The sequence below is a fragment of the Antrostomus carolinensis genome, unplaced genomic scaffold, assembly GCF_000700745.2.
Source record: "Antrostomus carolinensis isolate BGI_N321 unplaced genomic scaffold, ASM70074v2 scaffold3406, whole genome shotgun sequence".
NCBI classification, from domain to species: domain Eukaryota; kingdom Metazoa; phylum Chordata; class Aves; order Caprimulgiformes; family Caprimulgidae; genus Antrostomus; species Antrostomus carolinensis.
In genome coordinates, this window is record NW_010323807.1 from 43,031 (window position 1) to 63,823 (window position 20,793).

Genomic DNA, 20,793 nt, shown 5'->3' on the forward strand with positions numbered 1-20,793 from the left:
ATTTTTTCAGTGAACTTGCGGTAGCGTTTCTGTTCCCTCAGATATGTGCAGAATCTTCTAAAATACAAGTTTGCCAATTTGTAATTTGCATCTTGTCTTTGTAGTGTGAGCAGTGGAAAAGTTTTGCTCAGAAGACTGCCATGCTTTGCATGTGCTTCCAAGTACGGCAACATCACTGAGGTTTTCTTGCTTCAATTTTCAGAACTGTCAGACAAGGAAAGATTTTGTTTCATCAAGAGAGAAGCTGTGGTGATAGCAAGGAATGTGTGATGTGGCAGCTTTATCCTTATGCCACCGTTCTTGGGATGCACCCGGATGACAGCCAAAAACAAGTTAAGAGCACTTTATTATAGATGGATTCTCATAAATTCCACTTTGGGAGTCTTTGTTAAGGCAGGAATTCGTCAGTCCCTCGCACGCATCCTTGCTCCCCTTGCCACAGGCCACAGAGACATCTGCTTCTTGCTTTTTTTTTTTTCCTTATGCATCTCTCAAAGAGAACAGTCATGCACAGCCACAAGACGGGCACCAGAATGTCCTGTCCCACAGAAGTTTTACATTTTTTTTCCTCTTCTATGCTAGGATGAAACTCAGATTTTCTAAGCTCTTGGGAGAGCAGCAAACAAAAGAAGAACAGAAAACCAGGCAGAAATCCTAACCCATCCCAGCACAGATTACTGGGCCTCTTACTAGTGATGTGAAGTATGTGGATTTGGACCATGGTCTCTCACATAACCAGGTGACACCAGGAGTTCATCTCCTTCAAGACAAAAACATATATATATATATATTTACTGCAAAAGAGAGTAACTCCAGAGAAGATATTGAAGAATTATATTCTCCCCATGTCTAACTTATCTGAGCTGCTGCTTCAGTTAAGTGGTGTAAATTACTGAGGATGAATTTGGGCTCAAGAGACAGCAAAAGAGAACACCTGTGAAAACCCTGGTTATTCAGTCACCTGTTTGGCTTTATTATAATTATTTTATTTAGGATGCAGTCTTGGCCTGTACACTAAAGTTAAAGCATTTCCATCTCTTAACAGAATTTGAAAACAAAGTTGTTTTTTTTTAAATTTTTGCATCAGAGTCAACTTTATCTCACAAGCACTTAAATTAGATTAAGTAGTTAAATTAGATTACAGTCCACCCCAGACTTGGATGGTATCTCTGGACTCAGAATCCATGTCAGAGTATTTCTCTGGGAAGAATCACTGTTGTTTAAGTACCGTGGTCTTAGTTTGAAAGGAAATTTGGTCCTCAGTATACACATATATATATATGCAAACTCTCAACTTTGTGCATAAATGAAGTGAAAAGCTTGTGAAGTCAAGATATTCCCATGAATCGTGATGTTTTCCTTCCCAATTTGAGAAACTATAAAGTAAGTGAGTAAAACTTTTGTTATCTATTCTGCTTCCTTAAAAGTGGAGCTGATCTAGGGCACAGGAGAAGAAATGCAAGCTTTCTGCAACTTGAGAGCTTGAATTTGCTGAAAAAAGAGAGGACAGCTGAAACATTTGTAACATGCTATTTCCACATTTTCATATGAATTCTTTTATTTCAGAAAACTCAAAATCTTTCATTTCAGCACTTTCTGAACAAAGCTTTTAATGGTTTTTTTAGTCTTCTGTTTTCAAAGACTTAAACACTACAAAGTGGCCTTTTTTGTTTAAAAATTGATCTCAATTAAAAATAAAAACCCAACTAATAAATAAAAATGACAAAAATACTAACAAAACCAAATCCATGCCTTCAAAAATGTCCTCAAAATGTCCCACTTCATATTGCTCTGAACTTATTTCCCCTTCTCAACTTCTTGGTTCAATTCTTAAACTGAATAATCCTTTGTTTATGCATCTTTAGTGTAAAGTGCATAAGTTGCACCCTCCAGCCTCAGAAGATGGGGTGCGTCCACAGAGGAAAGATGGGTTGACCCTCCAGTCTTGTTTCCATCATTAATTAACATTTACTATTAACATTAATAGCAAGTAAGAACCTTTTCTGCTCGTGGCACACAAAGCCTCTCCTCATACTCTATATTCCCTAAATCTTCACTGTCTTACTATCACTGTACCAATTTAGTGCTAAGCTATTTCTGCATAGGTAGTTTAGTTTAAGAAAAATATTCATAAAACAGCTGCCTTTGGTGCCTCACTGTCTTTAAGTTGTCCTTAAAGCTCCTTGGACAGAGTAACTATCCCATAGACCAAGACAGGCTCTTTTCTACTCAAGCATCCTGGTTCAACACGGGAGCACGTAGCTATGCAGCTGTCCTGGGACATCTGTTTTGTTCTGGAAGTCTATTTCACAGAGGAGAGAAAGGGCTTTACATTCAAATTACAACTCCTTTATGTCCATGTACTACTAAAAGACTTGCCACATAATATTAACTGAAATGTTTCAGTATCTTCTAATAAATTTGAGTGCTGCCTTTGCAGTGAATTTTCAATATTTCTGCTTTTCCTTTCCCATTTTGGACAGAAACAGATGTTGGAATATCCACATTAGCTCTGGAATGGGAATCCTGACTTCTGTCCAAATTTGCTGAGAATACACAGGTATGCTGATGAATCTAAAGTGATGGTATTACCCCATAAAAGAAGAGTTTAGGGTTGCATTTTTATTGACCTGGAATATTTTCAAGCTTTATTCCACACATTTTTTTCCTGTTATTGCTTGAAAACCATTAGTAACAAGAGTAAATATATTGCTCTTTCCTTTTAATAAAAACATATATATTACTTTAATAAAGAACAATGGTGAACATACCACTGGGCAATCTAATCTCTATTTCCTCTTTATAAACTCTCTAATCTTTCTATGTTTCTTCGAGGTGATGTCATGTTAATTATACACAGCAGACTTTTCAGGTGCTGAAAATTAACTTCTGTCATTCAACAGGTTCTGCAAAGCATAAAATTCTTACCCAGTTCGGCCTAATCTGCAACACTAAGTTTCTTCAGGTCTAATTGTCACATTTCCAAAATTTTGGTTTGGGCTTAGGTTTTGGGAAAGTTCTGATTCTACAGTGTATTTACAGTGGTTTGGGCAGTGCCTAAGAAACTAGACAATGGTGACCAAATGCCACCATCTCATCTCAGCAGTTACGATTTCAGACTCCAGTGACTGGAAAGCAAGTAAAGGTCTGAATAAATCCTTCTTTCTCCTCCAGCTGCCACAATCAAGCTAGAAATACTCACCAAAACTCATGTCTCTCCTACTGCTATTTTAAGTCAACAGAGCTCCTGATGTCTACACCTGTCTGCTCCTCTCTAGTCATCGTCAGCTTTTGCGTCACTGATCCGTATAGCCATGTGTAAAGGCAGGTTTGCCAACTCCATTGCAAAACCATTCTCATCTCATGCACTGTTATTCCCAAACCATTCCTGACCTTGGTTTAAGCACATAAAAGAAAGTGAGGATGCATTTGTTCCATTACAGTAATTGTCATCCAGACAGGTTTCACGAAGCTGACTGATAAAAAAAAAAAACCCAAACTGGCTGCTTGATTTTGATTCCTCAGTAGAATTACAGCTCATACACAACTATTGTCTGTATCTTACTTGTTTGCAATCCAAATTGAATTCTGCTCCCAGATTGTCTCCTTTGGGAATTGGTTTCCCTTTTCTGATAGATCCTCTGGAGAGAAGAAACATCTGCAGGAGTCCATATTTTCCATTACATCTTAAAAATAAACTCTCTGCGGAGACACCAATTGAGCAAGGTACCAAAAGCCTAGCTTGATGGACTAAAACATTTTCACTGACTTCAGACTTAAACTAAGGGCAGATTATTCAATGTATTCCTGGTGCTGTTTCCTCCACTTCCCTCTGATGCTCTTGAAGCTCGGCCCTGGCAGAGATGAGATACTGGGTGGATCACAAATCTGTACAAGCATGACAACTTGTCTTCCTTAAGTACCTTGTTCAGTCCAGGCTCTTACAATTGCAAGATGACAGATAATGTAGGCACATAAGTAGCTGCTATCACTAGAAGGAGAGAGACATGGACCACTTAAACTGAGCAGCTGGCAGAAGTGTGGAACCAAAGAGCCATAAGAAGATCATGCCTGCAAGAGATCCCACATCTCTGTTACACTGGATCCACTTTTCCTCTCTGTAGCTGACACTGTAAAACATCTGATCTGCTTAACCATTGATGGCTGCTGAGCTAAAAAAAGGAACACAGAGCCAGCCTGCCTTTCTCCAAAATACTGTTATAACCCATCAGCATTGTTTTTATCACACAGCCTGAGTGTTTCCAAGAAAAGAACAAACAGTTGTCAGAAACCCTATTCAGACAACACTTGAGCCTGTCTGTGGGCATTTTTACAGCATGGTAATGGACACAGCCCTTGAAACGTGATGAAGGCAGGAGAGTTCTTCCTCCAAACTCCACTTGCTTTAATGTCTAATGCTGTTCTATCAACTCTTCACATGAGGTCTCTCTAGATGTTAGCCTGATTTCACCTGTGCTCCCTATCTGTATTAACTCATGTTGATGAAACTGCTTGCATCAAATATTTATGTCTGACAGGTCCATCCTCTATCAAATTTCGTCATTAATGAAGCATGCACATTGCTGCTGAAACCTTAAAGGTTTTATATTATGCTTTTTGGTTGCTAATTGAAACCTATGAGAATAGACCTTAAACTACAGCTTGAATGCCTAGGAGGCATCTGAGGCCACAAGAAAGATTGATTTTTAATGAACTCAGGCAAATCTCACTGACTAGTCAGAAATAACAGAGCCCAGTCTTCTCCCCCTAAAACAGGAAAACGTGCACTGATCTCAGAAAATATCTCTCCTTCATTGCTATGTCTATTATTATTCTTTTTATTGGTACATATAAGGATCCCAGAAACAAATTATGCACACATTAAGGAGCTCCATCTCAGCAAGCTGACAAATGAAGAGTATGAGATGATGACAGAGAGATAGAGCCAGAGCATCACGAGGATACAACGATACAGCACTCAACTGTACAAAAGTGAGAGCCTTTGCAGCCTCCCTCTCCAAAATCTGCTGTAGACCTCACTGCAAAGGAATTTTGGGGGCTCACCTGCTCCCAGGAGTTACCAACACAGCTAAAAACACAGGAGGAGGAGGGCTGCATAAAGGCAGTGCTTCCTTCCTCCTGCATCTAACTGGTTAGCACTGGCCATCAGGACTCATGGAACTCTACTTAGGTCCCCCACTAACAGCCTCTGCTGAGAAAAGGGGGAGGAGAGTGATGAGTCTTTGGAGCAATTCTGGTGCCACTAACCTTCCAACGGAGGAAAGGGATGGAATGTCCATGCATGGCTGCCAGGGGCTTTCTGCTGGCCCAGCAGAAGAATTAGGCCAACTGACTTCCTTGACCAAAGAGATATCAAGATCCTCAGGTGCCCTTCGTGGAATTTCTGCAGAGTTAATATGTCAAGGAAAATTAATCAATTAGACTGAGGATTGGCAGTGGTTGAAACCTTTACTGGGGGTGTTTTGTGAACATGAATGACAAATGCTCTTGTCACAAGCTTGAGCAGACCCAACTTCTACATAAACTTCTTATACACACACACACACACACACACACACACACACACACACAAACATACATAAAACCAGTGATTAAGCTCAGCTCTCCACCCATGAAGAGAACCCCACATGGCAGTAAGTGAAACAGCAGGAAAATGAAAACCACTTGTTCTGATGCTCCCCAGAGCACAGTAAGTCAGTTAGGAAGCCTCCTCCCTTCATTGTATGTGCATGTGTGTTTTCTTAGTCTGTGCTTATTTGTTTGTTTGCCTGGAAATGCTTTATCTCGGTGCCAGTTGTTGGAGAGGGTATCACAGCCTAGTATTTGTAGCACTGCTGAGCTACTGAAAAGCATGTAATATCACAAGTCTAACAGACGTCAGAGACTCATCAAAACTATGCCTGGCATCTGGCATGGGTTCTAGCAGTCACATTAGCTTCTTATCACTAAAGCTGGAATACTCTGAGAGTGACCAAACTAGGACTTCTCTTGAGGCAGTGCTGTAATCCAGCTCAAACTACAGAAAAGCCAATATGCCTTTGCTAACAGAGGACTTTTCATCTCCAAATCACTCTTCTATTCTCAGAATAATTTGGTAATTTAAATTTGGGATTTTTAGTGAACATTATTAAAGTCAACTGTCATCTCTACCCATGGAGAGTGAGCTCTCCTGTCAACATCATGGGATCAGGTTGTCTCTGCAACATAGCCCTGCACTGGAATACACACTTCATTTTCAAAGTGTTTGGATGAGCAAGGGTTCAACTTCTACGCTTGCAACCTTCATTCAGCTGTTGCCACTGCTTTTTAACCCACACTGAATATCATTTCTTGTTAGTTGTCCTGTAAGGACTTAAACTTTGAATAAGTGAGGACTCCTCTCTGACTCAGACCCCTTCCACTCTAAGTGTGGGATTCACAGCACAGGTCTAGCTGTGAACTAGGGATGCATCTAGGGATGCTGCCCTAGCCAAAGGTACCCCAGGAGAATCCCATTTTCTTCTAAGCTGTCTGCACAGTGGAGCTGAATTTACGTTGGTGTCAGATGCAGAAAACCCTTGACTTTTTTTCTGCTGTTGCAGTCTACCCTGGTAGCTAAGATCAACCCTGGATAGGTGATGTCTCCACACCAGAAGTGTGAGATTGACAGGCACGTACCAGGCAACACTACACCCATACAAATCTACTTTCACTGGAAGCAGCGCCGCACAAGAAACATCTGTACAAGAAAGTGCTGAGAGGAGGGGGTGAGTCTCAGGCACTGGCAAGGAGACCCAGATGACCTCTGCGTCATGCTCCACAGTGGCTGAGGTGCATCTCATATTAATTTGGAGCAGCACAGCACTACCAGTGCTTTCAGAGCTCTCCCGACCGAAGCACTGCCCATCAAATCCCAACAGGGGAGAGATCACCCGGTGGTTTAGAGGTTAGTAGTTTAACTAATACTAAACTAGTTGCACTCTCATAGTTTCTCTCAGGGAGTTAAAAAACTCCTTATGCTTCAGTTTTCCATCCAGCCAGGGAGTTAACTCCCCACCTCACATGAAGATAGTGCGAAGAAATACAGCACAGAGACGTGATGCTGGTGGGGCCACGTGAGCATTGCGGACAGATAGGCATGGGCCAGACTGCAAAATCGCCACCTCGTGCTGCTGAAATGCTCCCCACATAAGATATTTTAATTAAAGCCGCAGAATGATTAATCTGACTCATTTTTTGCAATGAAACTAAGCGCTTGGGGCTGCCCCACCAGATCTGCTGAGACAGATGGAGATATTAATTCTGAACAGAAGCACAGGCTACTCAAGCAATGCTCTTTTCCTGAGCAAATGATGACACCCTGCACACAAGCCTGTCTGTCCCTCTGTCTCCTCGCTTCTCTAATAAGACTCAATCTGACAGCCAGTTATAACTGAATTATCCCAAGTGGCACTGAGATAAAAAACGAGTGTATGTCCTTATTTATATGAAAATAAGCAGGAAGGAGTCAGGCTTTACGACGAAAGGCTCAGGTATGAGCTCAGCCCTATCCTAGATACCAGAGTCCAATGACTAGAGAAAACCCATAGGACCCCTAGACCTCATCAGGTCTGTCATTCACAGACTGCCCAGGGGTTTCTTAGAAAGGCAGGGGAGGTAAAGAGGAAGGGAAGTGGGATAGTGCACTCCAATAGTGAAAGAAGAAGAAAATAAAAGTCAGTCTTCTGCTCCATCATCTCATTTAAAACACCTCTGGTTGCCTATGCATTTCATTTGGCACCTTTCACTGATTTGAGCGGGAACTGCTGACCATTCAGCAAAGATTCCTATCAGTATGAACACTTGAATACATAGAAATTGCTCTAAACTCAGGGCTGCATTTGTAAAACAAACAAACAAAACCCCTGTTAACTCTGCTTTCTTTCAAGTGAACCTCCTTTCTCCTTGATTCTCCTTGAGGGGGATGTTTCTAAAATTGCCTCAGCTATTTAAAACCTCAATGCCTGCTAAATGTCAATGGAAGTTGTACTTCCCATTTTCCTTTGTGACCTAAAACCTAATCTACAAACAAGTTTGATACACGTGCAAAGTTCTCATTTAACATTAGCAAGAAATCACATGCTTCTAGGGGAAGAAAGATGATTCTTTGTCACAAATGCAAAGCAAGGTTTGTGTTGACAAAATGGTGGCAAAAAGCCAATCTGTGCATCTGTTGCATCCATTGACTGTAGGTGGAATGACCTGCTGTGCCTGGGACGAGGTCTTCAGCCTGGGTGGCACTATGGAGGAAGGAAGGAGCACCCAACAAAACCATGTGTGCACCCAAACTGGAGTCAAAGGTGAGGACACAAAAAGGTCCTTCAGATCTGCATCTGCGCAGATGGGAGAAGCAGAGGAAGATCCACCCACTGACCTGGATCACACCACCTCCACTATTACCCTGGTGTTAGAAAGCCTTGATTCTTAGCACTGTTGATATCAGAAATCAGCTTTTTCTCTTCAAAGTTCATGCAGGGACTTCTGGATCTTCCTTGATTCTGCGGGTGTTGGGAATAATTCCTTAAAATGCCGCAAATGCAGACAATGTTACAAACTAAACGTTTTCTTTCCCTTTCAGAAAACAGGAGGAGACAATACCACAAAAGTATTTGAGATCCATGTGAACCTTGTCTACCCACTGTGGATTGGGATTTACATTCCATAACGAACCCAGAGATGCAAAGATGTGGGCACACAACGTTATTAAACCCTTGAAGATTATCCCCGTCTTATTCAATAACAGCCTTTTCCTAATGATGCTGGCATGTCTATAAACTATAGCCTTTAGCAAAGCCCCATGCCAACAGAAACTAGCAACTTCACAGAGGCTGAGCAGCAGCTCAGTGTATTCCTCTGTGTTACAGGCTGTATCGTTTTTCTTCAATGGAGAGGGAAAGTGTTTACCTGGGAAGCATTTCACATCAAGGACAATAGGGAACTGTTTAGCTTTCCACAAATAGGCTGGTATGCAACTTCCGAGCACTCTCCAAGGAAAACTTTGGAACACTGGCCACGACTTTCCAGCAGGGATTTCATGTAAAGTAGTTAATGCCCCACATCCTTCATCCTGATTTATTCCTTCTTCATCCTTGTTTCAAAGTGCTGCGCTCACTTCAAACACAACATGGGGCTCATCTCTCTGAATATGCACTTTCATTGCTGGGGGCTCCAGATTTGTATCAACCTTTCAAACATAAACAGGGATGTGCTGTCTCGACAGAGGTATTTCTTGACTGCCTTTATTTTTGCAAGAGTAATTTGGAAATGTGAAGCTGGGGTCAGATGACAGGAGATTCAAATCTAGTGGCCAGACAGGGCACTGGATACCAAAGTGCTTGGAGCCTGTCTATGACTTTGCTGCTGAGTTGCTGCAGGTTAGTAGGAAAATCTTAGTATCACTGACTTGATACGTGTCGTGGGAGTCAGTGGAGAAAGGCTTCAGTGTGCTCTTACCCACAAATGAGAACACCAAATTAGGTCTCTCTTCCTCTGCAAGCTGCCACCAGCAGAGAGTGGCACTGCGAAATTCTGAGCTGGTCTGATGTCCCATACAGCAGTACAAAGGGAAAATACCCCCAAACTAGTCCTTCTGTCAACTCTGGTCCCCTGCAGGACCAACCATTTTCTTGCTGAAGTCCACAGGAGTTATGGGCATGCTGGGTGTAAATTTAAACTAATTCTTGGTGCCAATTAAAAATTCTGTTCTATGGTGGGGCAGACAGATGGGTATAGTCAAGTCCACAGCAGCCATGATGGGGTAAATCCTCCAGGTACTTCTCCTGACTATCTGGAGTCTCAGAGGCCAGTGACAGTGGCAAAGGATCTAATTTTAACAAGCAGAACAACTGCCATCCATGCGACCACCCATCTAAACGAGAAGTCAAGGCAGAGGCCCAACAGATAATTGCGTGTTAGACACTTCCGTGCCCCAATCTTTCTCTCTAAATTTGCATGTATTAATTCTGAAATTGGATAACTGTAGTAGTGTAGTTTTAGCAATCACAATTGAAGGAAACTGTCTTCTTTCAGGGTCTTCTATCGTATCAATTGACAGCCACCGTGTCTATATCTATATGCAGCATTTCATCCATTTTTCCTCCCTCCTGTTTCTATTCACAGGTCCATTTTTCATTCTCCCTGGAATGTGAAGCATTTGGGAGTGTAGGGGGAAAGCCAAAGTCTTTCAACACCTACTAATAGAAATTTGTTTTATTAATTAACTTTGTGGGAAGACAAATAAAATGAGAGTTGATCCTCTGCTCTGAAATCATGAATCACTGTGCAAGAGAAGACGTGTCCTCTGAGACATCAGAGTCCGCTTCGGATAGAGTGAGTGACTGAGTTGCTTTCTTGGGAAGTCCTGAGTCATCAAACACAGCAGTTTAATCCCCAGGAAATGGGAAACATATTGGCATGAAGTTCACTTGCATGGAGCATGAGCTCCAGAGAAGGGTGAACCTCCAAAGGTTCTAGAGATCAGTTTAGCTTATGGAAGGACTTTAAAACCTTAAAGCTTCTCTGAAGTATATCTGATCTGGAGCTAGGTGCAGTATTTCCAACACATGATTTACTGGATGAATTAAACTCTTTACATACTTTACAGATTACATATGACTTTACTCTGACTTCTCATAAAAATGATTCAGTGATTATGACATGAAAATGCATTCTGGCTTCTAAGTTATTTACTGTGACAAGTGCTTCATATATTCACCATTCTTAATTTACTAGTCCTGTTGCAAGATCTTAGTTTTTTTGGCATTCCTCCTGCTTCTACTAGTACTTAACTAGGAGGAGCAGCTGATACACGTGCTTCTCAGTCTGACCCTTCACCATGGTTCTCCTAAAGGGACACCCACACAGCCATTTCAGACACAAAGCTGGGTTGTGTCCAATGTGAAGCCACCTGGTGTGTCTGAAATACCATGAGTTGTTAAACAAGAGACTATTTTGCATTGCAGTGAACAAGAAATGGCACAAGATCACATCACATATGTATTCCAGAGTGACCTTCAACTTGTGGAGGCAATTCAGAAAAGTTTCAGTAAATTTCACAGCTTGCTACAACAAGATCCACCCACAAGGAGTCATTTGGTCACACCACCAGTTGCACAATGCTGTTTTGGAGGGCTTCTAACCCCATTTAAACTGTGGAGAATGTCCCTACAAACACCTGATCACTCATGAAAGATGGAGAACATATTTGCCAGTGTATTCCTATGTAAAAAACTGTATCTCTAACTGTTTTATTTTAAGGCACTATTCTTGAAGGAACTGTAAGTGAAAGTGTCAATGAAAAAAAGTCATTGACTCCCTTTCTTTGTGTTCATTTTTTAGGAACTCGTGTACGTTATAGAGCTCCCTGCAAGAAAATTACCAGAAATTACACTCACACTGAATCAGGCAGCTCTATTGACTGCAACACAACCCACAGACCTCTTGCTGAAGGAAAAGAAGTCAGCTCTGGAAGTGGAAAAACTATCTGTCCTAACGTGTGAGGTCTCTTTGCCTGACAATGTGATAGTGAAGGTAAGGGAAGTCGGCGCTGCAAAGACAGAGTGACAGCAAACAGACCACAAACTTCCTTAGATAAACGACATCTTTCAAACCACACAATACCACTTGATACCTTTGTGCCCCTTGAGCTGTTACAAAGTGCAGCTGCACTTCAGCCCAGATTGATATCACTTGGGACGGAGGCCATCAATCCACAGGACAAGTGCAGGCTGAATACACAAACACAAAACTCACACAATCTCACTGTTTCAATAGAACACCGGACAGGGGATGGTGCAATTTTTCCAAAGGGTTTGATGAGTCTGGTGACTCCTGTCCGACTTGAACGTGAGACCCAAGTCCTTCAAATAGCAGGGAAATTAGTCTCACAAAATTATTAGTCGTCTAAAACTAGCCAGACACCTACTGCAAGCAAGTTGGGCTAGCCTTCTGAGTCACCCATGAGCAGTCCTTTGGAAAAGCCAGTCTTTTTACATTGACAAGCATCTGCACAACTGTGTGAACATACTCTTATTTTTATACCAATTCCTTCATGGCTCATCACAACCAAAGACAGTAGAGATTCAGGAACAATCTCACACTAACAATGACCTCTAAATCTACTGACACCGATGGAAGCCTTGTTGTGAACTTTAGTACAGTTTGGATCAGTTTTACCTCTTGTAACTACAGACCAGAATTTTCATCTTATACAAACAACCTTAGGTGAACAGATCTGCACTAGAGCTGGCTGGAAGCAGAAAGAAGATGAAAAATCGGCTTCTCCTGTGGAAACCAGAACTCCAAAATTTGGCTAGGAAAGGAAATAAGAACTAGTTCTGAACTTCTGAAGTCTCCAAGGCTCTATAAGTTGACTATTAGTTTATGGAGAATGAGATACAGATCTCTTAAAACCAATGGGCTGCAGAGCAGCAAAAAACATAGAAACCTTAACATTGGCTTCAGGACAGCTCAGCGAGCAAGCTGCCCTTCAGCAAAAAGAAGCAAGCCTAGGTTTCCCAGTGGCTCTGTGTGCAAGTTCCCAAGGAACAGAATGATATGGAATATGAAATATTTTTTTTCAAAAGAAACCAGAAATTTTGCCAAGGATAAAATCTGATTATAGAGAAAAGTGAATGCCCCACTGGGAGAACTAGTGAAGCACAAAATTCCTGAGAACTTTTGTTCCGTACTCTTTCACCAACACCATGAATTATCTTGCTCCTTCCCAGATTTTTTTCTAGCAAGTTGATAAATTCCACTTTTTCAGAAGGTGTTCATGTTTAAACATGCAGATACACTGGCCTCAAGTAGTGTGTTGCTCAGGAAGTGGCAGGATAATTAAGTTTCTATGGCTGAAAACTTGTAAGTTGACTTCTCTACCATATCTTGGAGATTTTCTTCAATTTCATTCCCCCTAAGAGTTACTGTGACTGGCTCAGCCTTTGTGGCTACAAGGTAATTACAGACACAGACAACTAAATTGCAAAGGAGGATATTTTAAAGGCATGTGGGAATCCCTTGAAAATGTAACATACATATTTTCATCACTAAATACTTTAAACATTAAGTAGTCATGTTCTCCAGTGTTAGATTAGGCAATAAATTTGCCAATGCATGCAGATGAACCCCATTTAATCCCTATACACTGTCAGAGAAACCCCCCTAAATAATGGGTTTGCTTTTCTTCTGAGGGAAGGAAGCTAGTGAAGGGAGTATGATCTTCAGGCTCAGATCAAGTGAAAGATCCAAAGGTTTACAATAGGATTAAGAAAAACTGCAGCATCCCAACAGGGAGATTATTTCACCCACAGAAAAAAAAAAAAAAAAGTGTGCATTTTTCCCTGTCTCAGAAGAGATGGGATCCAGAACAGGCTAACATCTCAGCTCTTCTTTTTTTTTTTTCCTGAATTAACTCAGTTGTTTCCTATGAAAGTCTCATAGCTCTCAATGGTTTACTTTTTAATCTTTTCTAAATAAAATTTTACTTATTTCACTACAACTTTAACATTCTCCCAAATACATTCCGAACATTAACAGCTAAGCATAGTGGAGAAACCCTGCCAGGCTGGCACCAGAAAGCCGAAGTTAGTTGGGCATCCCATGGAACTTGGCAACTACTGGGAGACTCCTGAGGGCTCTGATGGCATCCATAAGTTTCTGGGATGTAATCTATTGAACTAGCACTTTTAAAAGTTTGGGCTGTAGGGAATGTTATATCAAACATTTTCCTATCTCTGACTATCACCTCGTGAAGGTTAGGGATCCTGACGGAGTGAAATGGCTGCATCACTGTGTGGATCAGGTGTGCTTTCATCCCCTGCGGAAAAAGAAACCATTCATCGTGGAGCAAAGACTTCCACCATGAGACAACGCTGAGTAGGAGAGCTGGAGTCAGACCTGCAGGATGCTATAGGAACAGGTGAAGGAGCAAGCTTTTTGCTTCAGAAAGAAGTAAAGGAATAAGCTACAACAGCTAAGACGTGCTGCTTCGACTGGGCCAGGAAGTTCAAACATAAGAAGGAAGGGTAATTAATTTCTATATCAGAGCTCTGAGAGTTTACAATAAACTCTCAGATGGCCAGAAATAAAAGCTTGTAATGAATTCTTCAATTCTGAAAGAAGGTATCATTGAGCATAATACCAGAAAGAGCAGTCTGATGGAAACGAGCAGTGCTGCATGTTTTTCTGGCCGAGAGAACGGTGTGCAGTATGTCAGGGCTTGGCGTGTGGCAGAAGGTCAGAGCTGATTCTGAGAACCCAGCAACAATAGAGTCATCATGGACACAGGTGCTTCCGGGACTGATCTTGCAATTTGGCTGTTTCCAATTAAATGTGAAGCAGCTGTGGCCCTTTATCTGCTCAAGTCACTGGAATCCATCTGAGGGGAAACTTTCTCCTGTATCCTCCTCTCTCCCCACTCCAAGCATGCAGCTCTGCTTTCTGAAGACAGAGAGGGGCAAGGACAGCCAGTTGGCAGAAACTCCACAAAAAAAAAAAAAGTTGCCTTTCTTATCTCAAGGCAAAGCAATGAGATACTGATTCAGCCATTCAGTTTCCAATGCCTTTATTTGGGGACAAGGAGAGCAGCCAGCAAAATAAGAAGCAAATATGAACGCTGTTGAAGGTTGTCAGGCAAACAGACTAGGGACACTTTCCCTCAGGCAACAAAATAAACAAATGAAGCCAACATGAAGTTCTCAAGTGTTTATGGCCTTGTTCTGCATCCTGAGTATAACAAGGTTTATTTTACAGAAAGGGATCGAGCTTTAAAGAGGGTATTTTCAAAACTCAGCTGGTGTGATTCTAGAAGAGGCTCAGGAAGGTCAACACTGGGCCACCAGGCAGATCAATGGGAGCTAGGGGATTTCAGAAATCCAGTCAGTGAGAGCTCCCAAGTAGCTCCACACCATCTAAATATACTTTACATGAACTTTTTTTTGCCAGTTCATTGATTCTAGAGCCATCAAACCCCTCCATGTCTTGGCTATATCTTCTAGCCTGCCAAGGTCTCACTTTACTTTTCCCCAATACCTTAAGAAAGGGAGAACTTGGCTCAGATTTGTGCTTGTCACTAGACAACAGAAATGTGAGACTCTAGGCATTAATTTTGGTCGGCTTAAAGAGCAGCCATTTCACAGCCCATGCTTAGCATTTTGGACAGAGGAAGCCAACAGTCTTCTGGCTTTACCCAACCTGTATGTAACTGAAAGCATAAACAGTTTTGGTCTTTGTCCTGTTTCACTCTTCCCAAGGCTTTTCTGATACACAGGAACAATACAAGTTATTTTCTAAAAAGGGATTATCTTGTCCTTTCTGAAACTGAAATGGGTGTCAGAGCTGAAATGTTGTATCAGACTACTCCATCTATTTATGGTACCACTGCTTCATTATTATTGAACAATAACGATCAGACTACTCATCATTTCCAAAATAATAATAATCATACTGTTCTAGGAACAGAGATATTAAAGAAAAAGAGTACTTGCTTTTTTGGCAAGGCAGTACAGTATTAGTAGTAAGTAGGATGCAGCACGAGTGTTTTCCTAAGGTTAGTTTCATTGTTTCAAATAATGTGCTTCTGACTTAACCTGAGGAAGACTGTCCTGCAAATTACTGTCAAGAAATCATTGATATTCAGCCAAAACCATCCTCAATTTCTATATGATATACCTCCAAATGTTCCTATGTGCCAGCTCAAGTTGTCCCTCTTTTTCCTTCTGTGTACAATCCATCCACAACAATCCTTTTTTGAATTCCCTTGGCCAAAACTTAAGCATGCAGCTGCTTCAGCTTTTTCCAACCCTTGCATTTTTTCCATATGCTGTCCACCCCCACCAATCTCTACATTAGAGTCCAGCTGATCTTCCCAGAACGCTATCCAGTTTTTCAATTGTCAGTGCCAGAATGCAATGCAGTGGGCTTCACTCCCTGATACAACTTATTTGGAAGTTAAGCAGAAATGTCTCATTTGGGTTTCAGAAGAGAACAGAATCACCTCTTATCTAATGTATGGCTCCTCTAGAATCAAGATGAAAACACCTGCATCTCTATAAGCCATAAAACAATTTCTGCTTGCAAGCAGCTCAAAATTTGTTGAGCTTCTACTTGTTCATTCTATGTATACATGTGGTTGGAATAGCCACTATCACAAAATGTTTCCTCTTCTGGGCCTGTTTTCAAATGTTTTAATTTCATCTCTTAAAAAGGAAAGACAACAACAAAAAAAGAAGGGTAGATAAAAATGTAAGGTTCCTTAAGACTCTGAATTACAGCAACATAACCCCAACATCACAACAATTAACTGGCCCTGCTTTCTGAATATGCCATGGACTTTTTTCATAACTGTGTTTGTTCAGCTTGCCCAGAAATCATAAAATACAAGCTATTCTAAAAAAGAGAAAAAAAATGGTTTGCAGCAGCCTCCTCATTTCTAAGGGAAGCCCCAAGCACTTCTGATGGCTACAGCCCCAGCTGTAGGACAATGAAAACACAGTCCTTGATGTGCAGGTTTGGGGGTTTCTTTTTTTTTCTAAAGATAGCAAGCTGTTTCCTGCGAATATATTTAAATTATCTTCTTCTTTTTTTTTTTTTTAATCTTCTACTGTTTCTGCACTTTGAGTAACACAAGTTAGCGGCAACCCTGGATTTCTTTACCATGCCATTTATTTTTCTTTCTGTATTCTCATCTAAGACTGGCTGATCTCCCTGGATCATCAGACCACAGGAAAACATACAGAGCATCTAATCTTTATGGAGTACAACCATATGCTCTCTCTCAACTCAATCCAGAACTCACATACAACAGTATACCTTTTAATAAAGTTTTTTTTATGTTTGGTGTTCGGAACAGACCCCACTGGAGTTAGGGTACTAGTCCAGACAAAGGGACTAATCTGCCTAATGCTCTGGTCTGGAGATGGGAACAGAAGCTACCAAGTGTAGGATAATTCAGCTGAGGACATATGCAGTGTTCTAGGCAGCAGTCCAAGTCCACTTGCTTTCAAGTACACTTCCCCCAGGGACTGACAATTTTAGAGAAGATGTCATGAACAAGAGACACTGCTGCCAAGGTAGGGGAATGCATACACAGAGGTGGCCCATATTGCAAATAAGTCAACATTAAGCAGTGGCTTTGTTTCAAGTTTCCTGCCCCATCACATTATTTCAAGTCTGTGATGATGTGTATAGACATATCCCAAGACCACAAAGAGCAGAGACTATTTCTGGACATCTCTCACTACTGTACTTTTCTTTCTTCTCAAGGGCTTGCAAACAGTCAATAAATTAATTATTTCACAATTTTCAGTTGAAATACCTCAGCTGTTTTGGTATAGTTTGCTTGGTTTTTCTATTTTGCTGTATTTTCAGACACAAGCATTTTTGTTGATTTTAGGCAAAATTTCCAGCTCCAGTCAGTTACAGTGTTTACCACTCTTCCCTGTGCCATGTTGACTTTTCTCCCTCTGCCAAAGTGCTTCTTAAACCTCCTCTGAATATATGCTCTTCCTTGTGTTTGATAGCTTTTTCTTCCTCTTTCCCCCATTATTATTTAAGACTGTGCTTTTTATTGCTCAGCATATTCCAAGAAGCATTTAGGATAAATACTGTGTCAAAGACACTTATGCACAGTTGAGCCATACTGTATTCTATATGAATCATTGCGGATGTTTCACAAACAAGGTTAGATCAGCCAGATTTTCCAATTATATTAAACATAGCTTTTTCAGACATGTTCTACTAGCCCTGCGATTAATCCTCCATATTGAAACTCACCTCATATTTGGACCATGTCACATCTGCCCACCAGGGACAGGAGCATGCTGCTAACACTTCCTCCTAATGAGGATAACAATCCTATGACAAAAAAATCTTGGCAAATTTTTATCTGCAGGATGGAGGGGAAAGGCTAACTTTGCAAAGTTAGATGGTCTCTCACCATCCCTCCCAGTTGTATTGTCTATGATATCTTTAGTCAGAGACCTCATCTAAATGGCTAGGGAAGAGAAAAGTCTACGGGAGGAAGGAAGTCTGTTTCACCAACTGAGGTCAATTTTGTGCCATATTTTATCTTATATTAATGAAAATTGCCAAGAGTCTGGTAATCAATCCTTCTTGCCTGCTTTACTTGGTCAGATAGATGGAGAAGCTCAGGGAATATCGAATCGCTTTTTACCGATCCATCACACTTTCCAAGGTGTGTCTGCTACATTAAATCTGGTCTTTTATTCCATCTGAAGAAGAGTAGCCTGACAGAGGGGCCTGAAAAATGCAGTTGGTGGCAATCTACTGCCCTGCAATGGAGAACCATCTAAAACTCCATGGAGAGAAAAAGATAAAACAGCTATGGGGGAAAATAAGCTGAATGAGATGTTTCTTGAAAACAGGAAGAAACCATGGCACTTCTGATCTGGTATAGTGAAGCAGCTGTAATGAATAATGTCCCCAGGTGAAAAAAAGGGCCACTGTGGCTCCGTATGTTTCCAAACTTACACAATAGATGCTTTACAATGCACTTTTTGACTGGAACTTGGGTGGGAAAGGGAGGTTTCCTCATCCCCTCACCCACCTCCTATACTAATGCAATAATCTCAGAAAAAAATGAGAAAAAAAGAAAAGGAGAAAAAGTGATTAATAATCTGTGGGCAGCTGCTTACTTTCCAATTGGCTGTCCAGGAGGGGTGTGCTCCACTTCAAATCCTGCTTGTCTCAGTACATCAATCACAGTGTTGTTACCCAGGAAGTGACCTAAAATACAGGTAGAAAATAGCACTGTCAATCAAAATGCTCCTCTCACTCACTTGAGTTTCTCCTGTTGGATCAACAGCTTTGGGAGGCAATGTTATGAGAAGCTAGAGCAGCTCTAAAAGCAAGAAAAGCACGTTATGCAATTTGTTGTATATCAGACTCCGCTCTTCACCACGTAGCCCACTGCAGCCTTTGGCAACAGCCAGAGGAAGAGACAGCGTACAGCCCGATACCATCTTCTTCCACCTTATTTACCTCTCCCTCCCTTCACACGGCCAAGGAACTGAGGGGATAAAAGGAAACCTAGATGGACTGCTAGTCTCGTCTTCCACTGTGGCCATTTTTTAGTATGTGTATGAATTAAATAAACTTCTAACATGGGTATCAGAATGACCCTACAGTGGCAAAAAGAAGGGCTTTGACTAATGAATTGGAACAATTTGCAACCCCAGATGTCCACTCTGCTCATTATTGTTCATGGACATCTGCTTATGAAGAAGCTCTGAAGCTGCTGCACTGCACGCTCAGTGCTTATTACCTAAACCAGCAGTGATTCAGGAATTTCTTCGTCAACTGCTCAGCCACCTGCACATCAGGGTTGGGAGGAGCTGGGACGGTAACCTTATCTCTCCAAAAACATGAAGATTACTCCTGTAAATCAGAGCTCTCTGCTAGAAGCATAAAGGTCACGTTCCTATTCATAGAAGTAACAAAGAGCCCAATAAGTACTGCAGCATGTATGGGCTTTGAAAGAGTTTACTCAAGGGAGTCCTATATACTTGAGATCTGAACCAAATCCCTCTGGAGTCAATGGGAGCCCTCAAAGGGCTTTGGCTACAGACTCAATAAAGCAGTGTAATCCCTCCAAAGCTTTCAACTTATTGTCAGAGTCCCACATTGTTTTCAGGATGGGTTAGATGTATAAAGTAAGGAGGCAAGAAGTCCACTAACAGGTTTATTAAAATCCATGTAGGCCAGTAACCTGTCTCTAACTGTAGTCCGTGGTGAATGTTAAAGATATATAAATATATATATTTAGTGACACTAGAGAAAGGACAGAACAACCCTCCTCCATTATGTCCATTAGTTTCCAGCTCTGCACGGCTGGGTGACCCCCATTTACACTCAGGTCATTGCATCTCACTGTCAGCTCTGAATAGACCAATTCACCACCAATGTGCTCAAGCCTCTGTCTCCGTGTACTTTTTGCCCCGTGACATCTTGTAGCAGGGAGTTCCACCACGTGCCATGTGTAAAAACGCACTCCTCTGGTTTGTTGCTGCTTGGAGAGTCTGTGCTTGCCTTAAGCACAGTGTAAGCATTTGCAGGAGATGTTTGTAACTGCCTGGCTCCACAGCAGAGCCAAATGCTTTGCATAGAAAAAACAAGGCAGGCAGGACATGCCCAAGTCTCTCTCCATGCATGTCACTGTGTAAGGAGCTGGCATATCCATCAGCAGAGTCACCCCTAGGACACCTCACCCACACTGTACAAAGTTGCTATGAATTTGAGAGTAATTCAGTCCCTAGTATTTGCTAAGCCTGCATCCCTCTGCTCACGCTGCCAATAAGGGTGCTAATTCCCATCAGTTGTGGGAATGATGTAGTCGTATGGCTTTTAGTGCAACTTGCAAGCACTGGTAAGAGCTTTTAGCCAAAAGACATTTCTTTAAATGATTAAATGTACATTTGCAGAGCCCTAGTGTGTTCCAGGATTCCTCTACTTCCTTTTAAGAAAAATCAAAATTTGATTTTCTCCTGACTTACTTATAACAAAAGCCAAAGGAGCAGAAAGCACTGCTAAAAATGAGTTACACACCCTCAGAGATTCAAAAAATGAGACATTTGTGAGTGATTAACTGGATTTGATCATATCCTGTTTTTTTATGCAGTGGCCAAGGCAAACAATGGTCCGCATTCTGTCACTGGCAAAGTGACACTGAGGAACCAAAGTCAAAAGTGTCAAAGTCAGAGATGTTTCTGAGTCCATGGTACAATGCTCCTCTTTCCC

At 41.4% G+C, this 20,793-nt stretch overlaps 1 protein-coding gene across 1 annotated transcript in view; it reads right to left on the minus strand.

The window, feature by feature from the left end:
• The window catches only part of LOC104527074 (metalloprotease TIKI2), a 140,850-nt gene that overhangs the window by 26,462 nt on the left and 93,595 nt on the right, over nucleotides 1–20,793 (minus strand). The window contains exon 4 of the mRNA XM_010170691.2: nucleotides 18,693–18,783. Within this exon, the coding sequence (XP_010168993.2) occupies nucleotides 18,693–18,783 (91 nt within the window). The remainder of the gene's footprint in view (nucleotides 1–18,692; nucleotides 18,784–20,793) is intronic.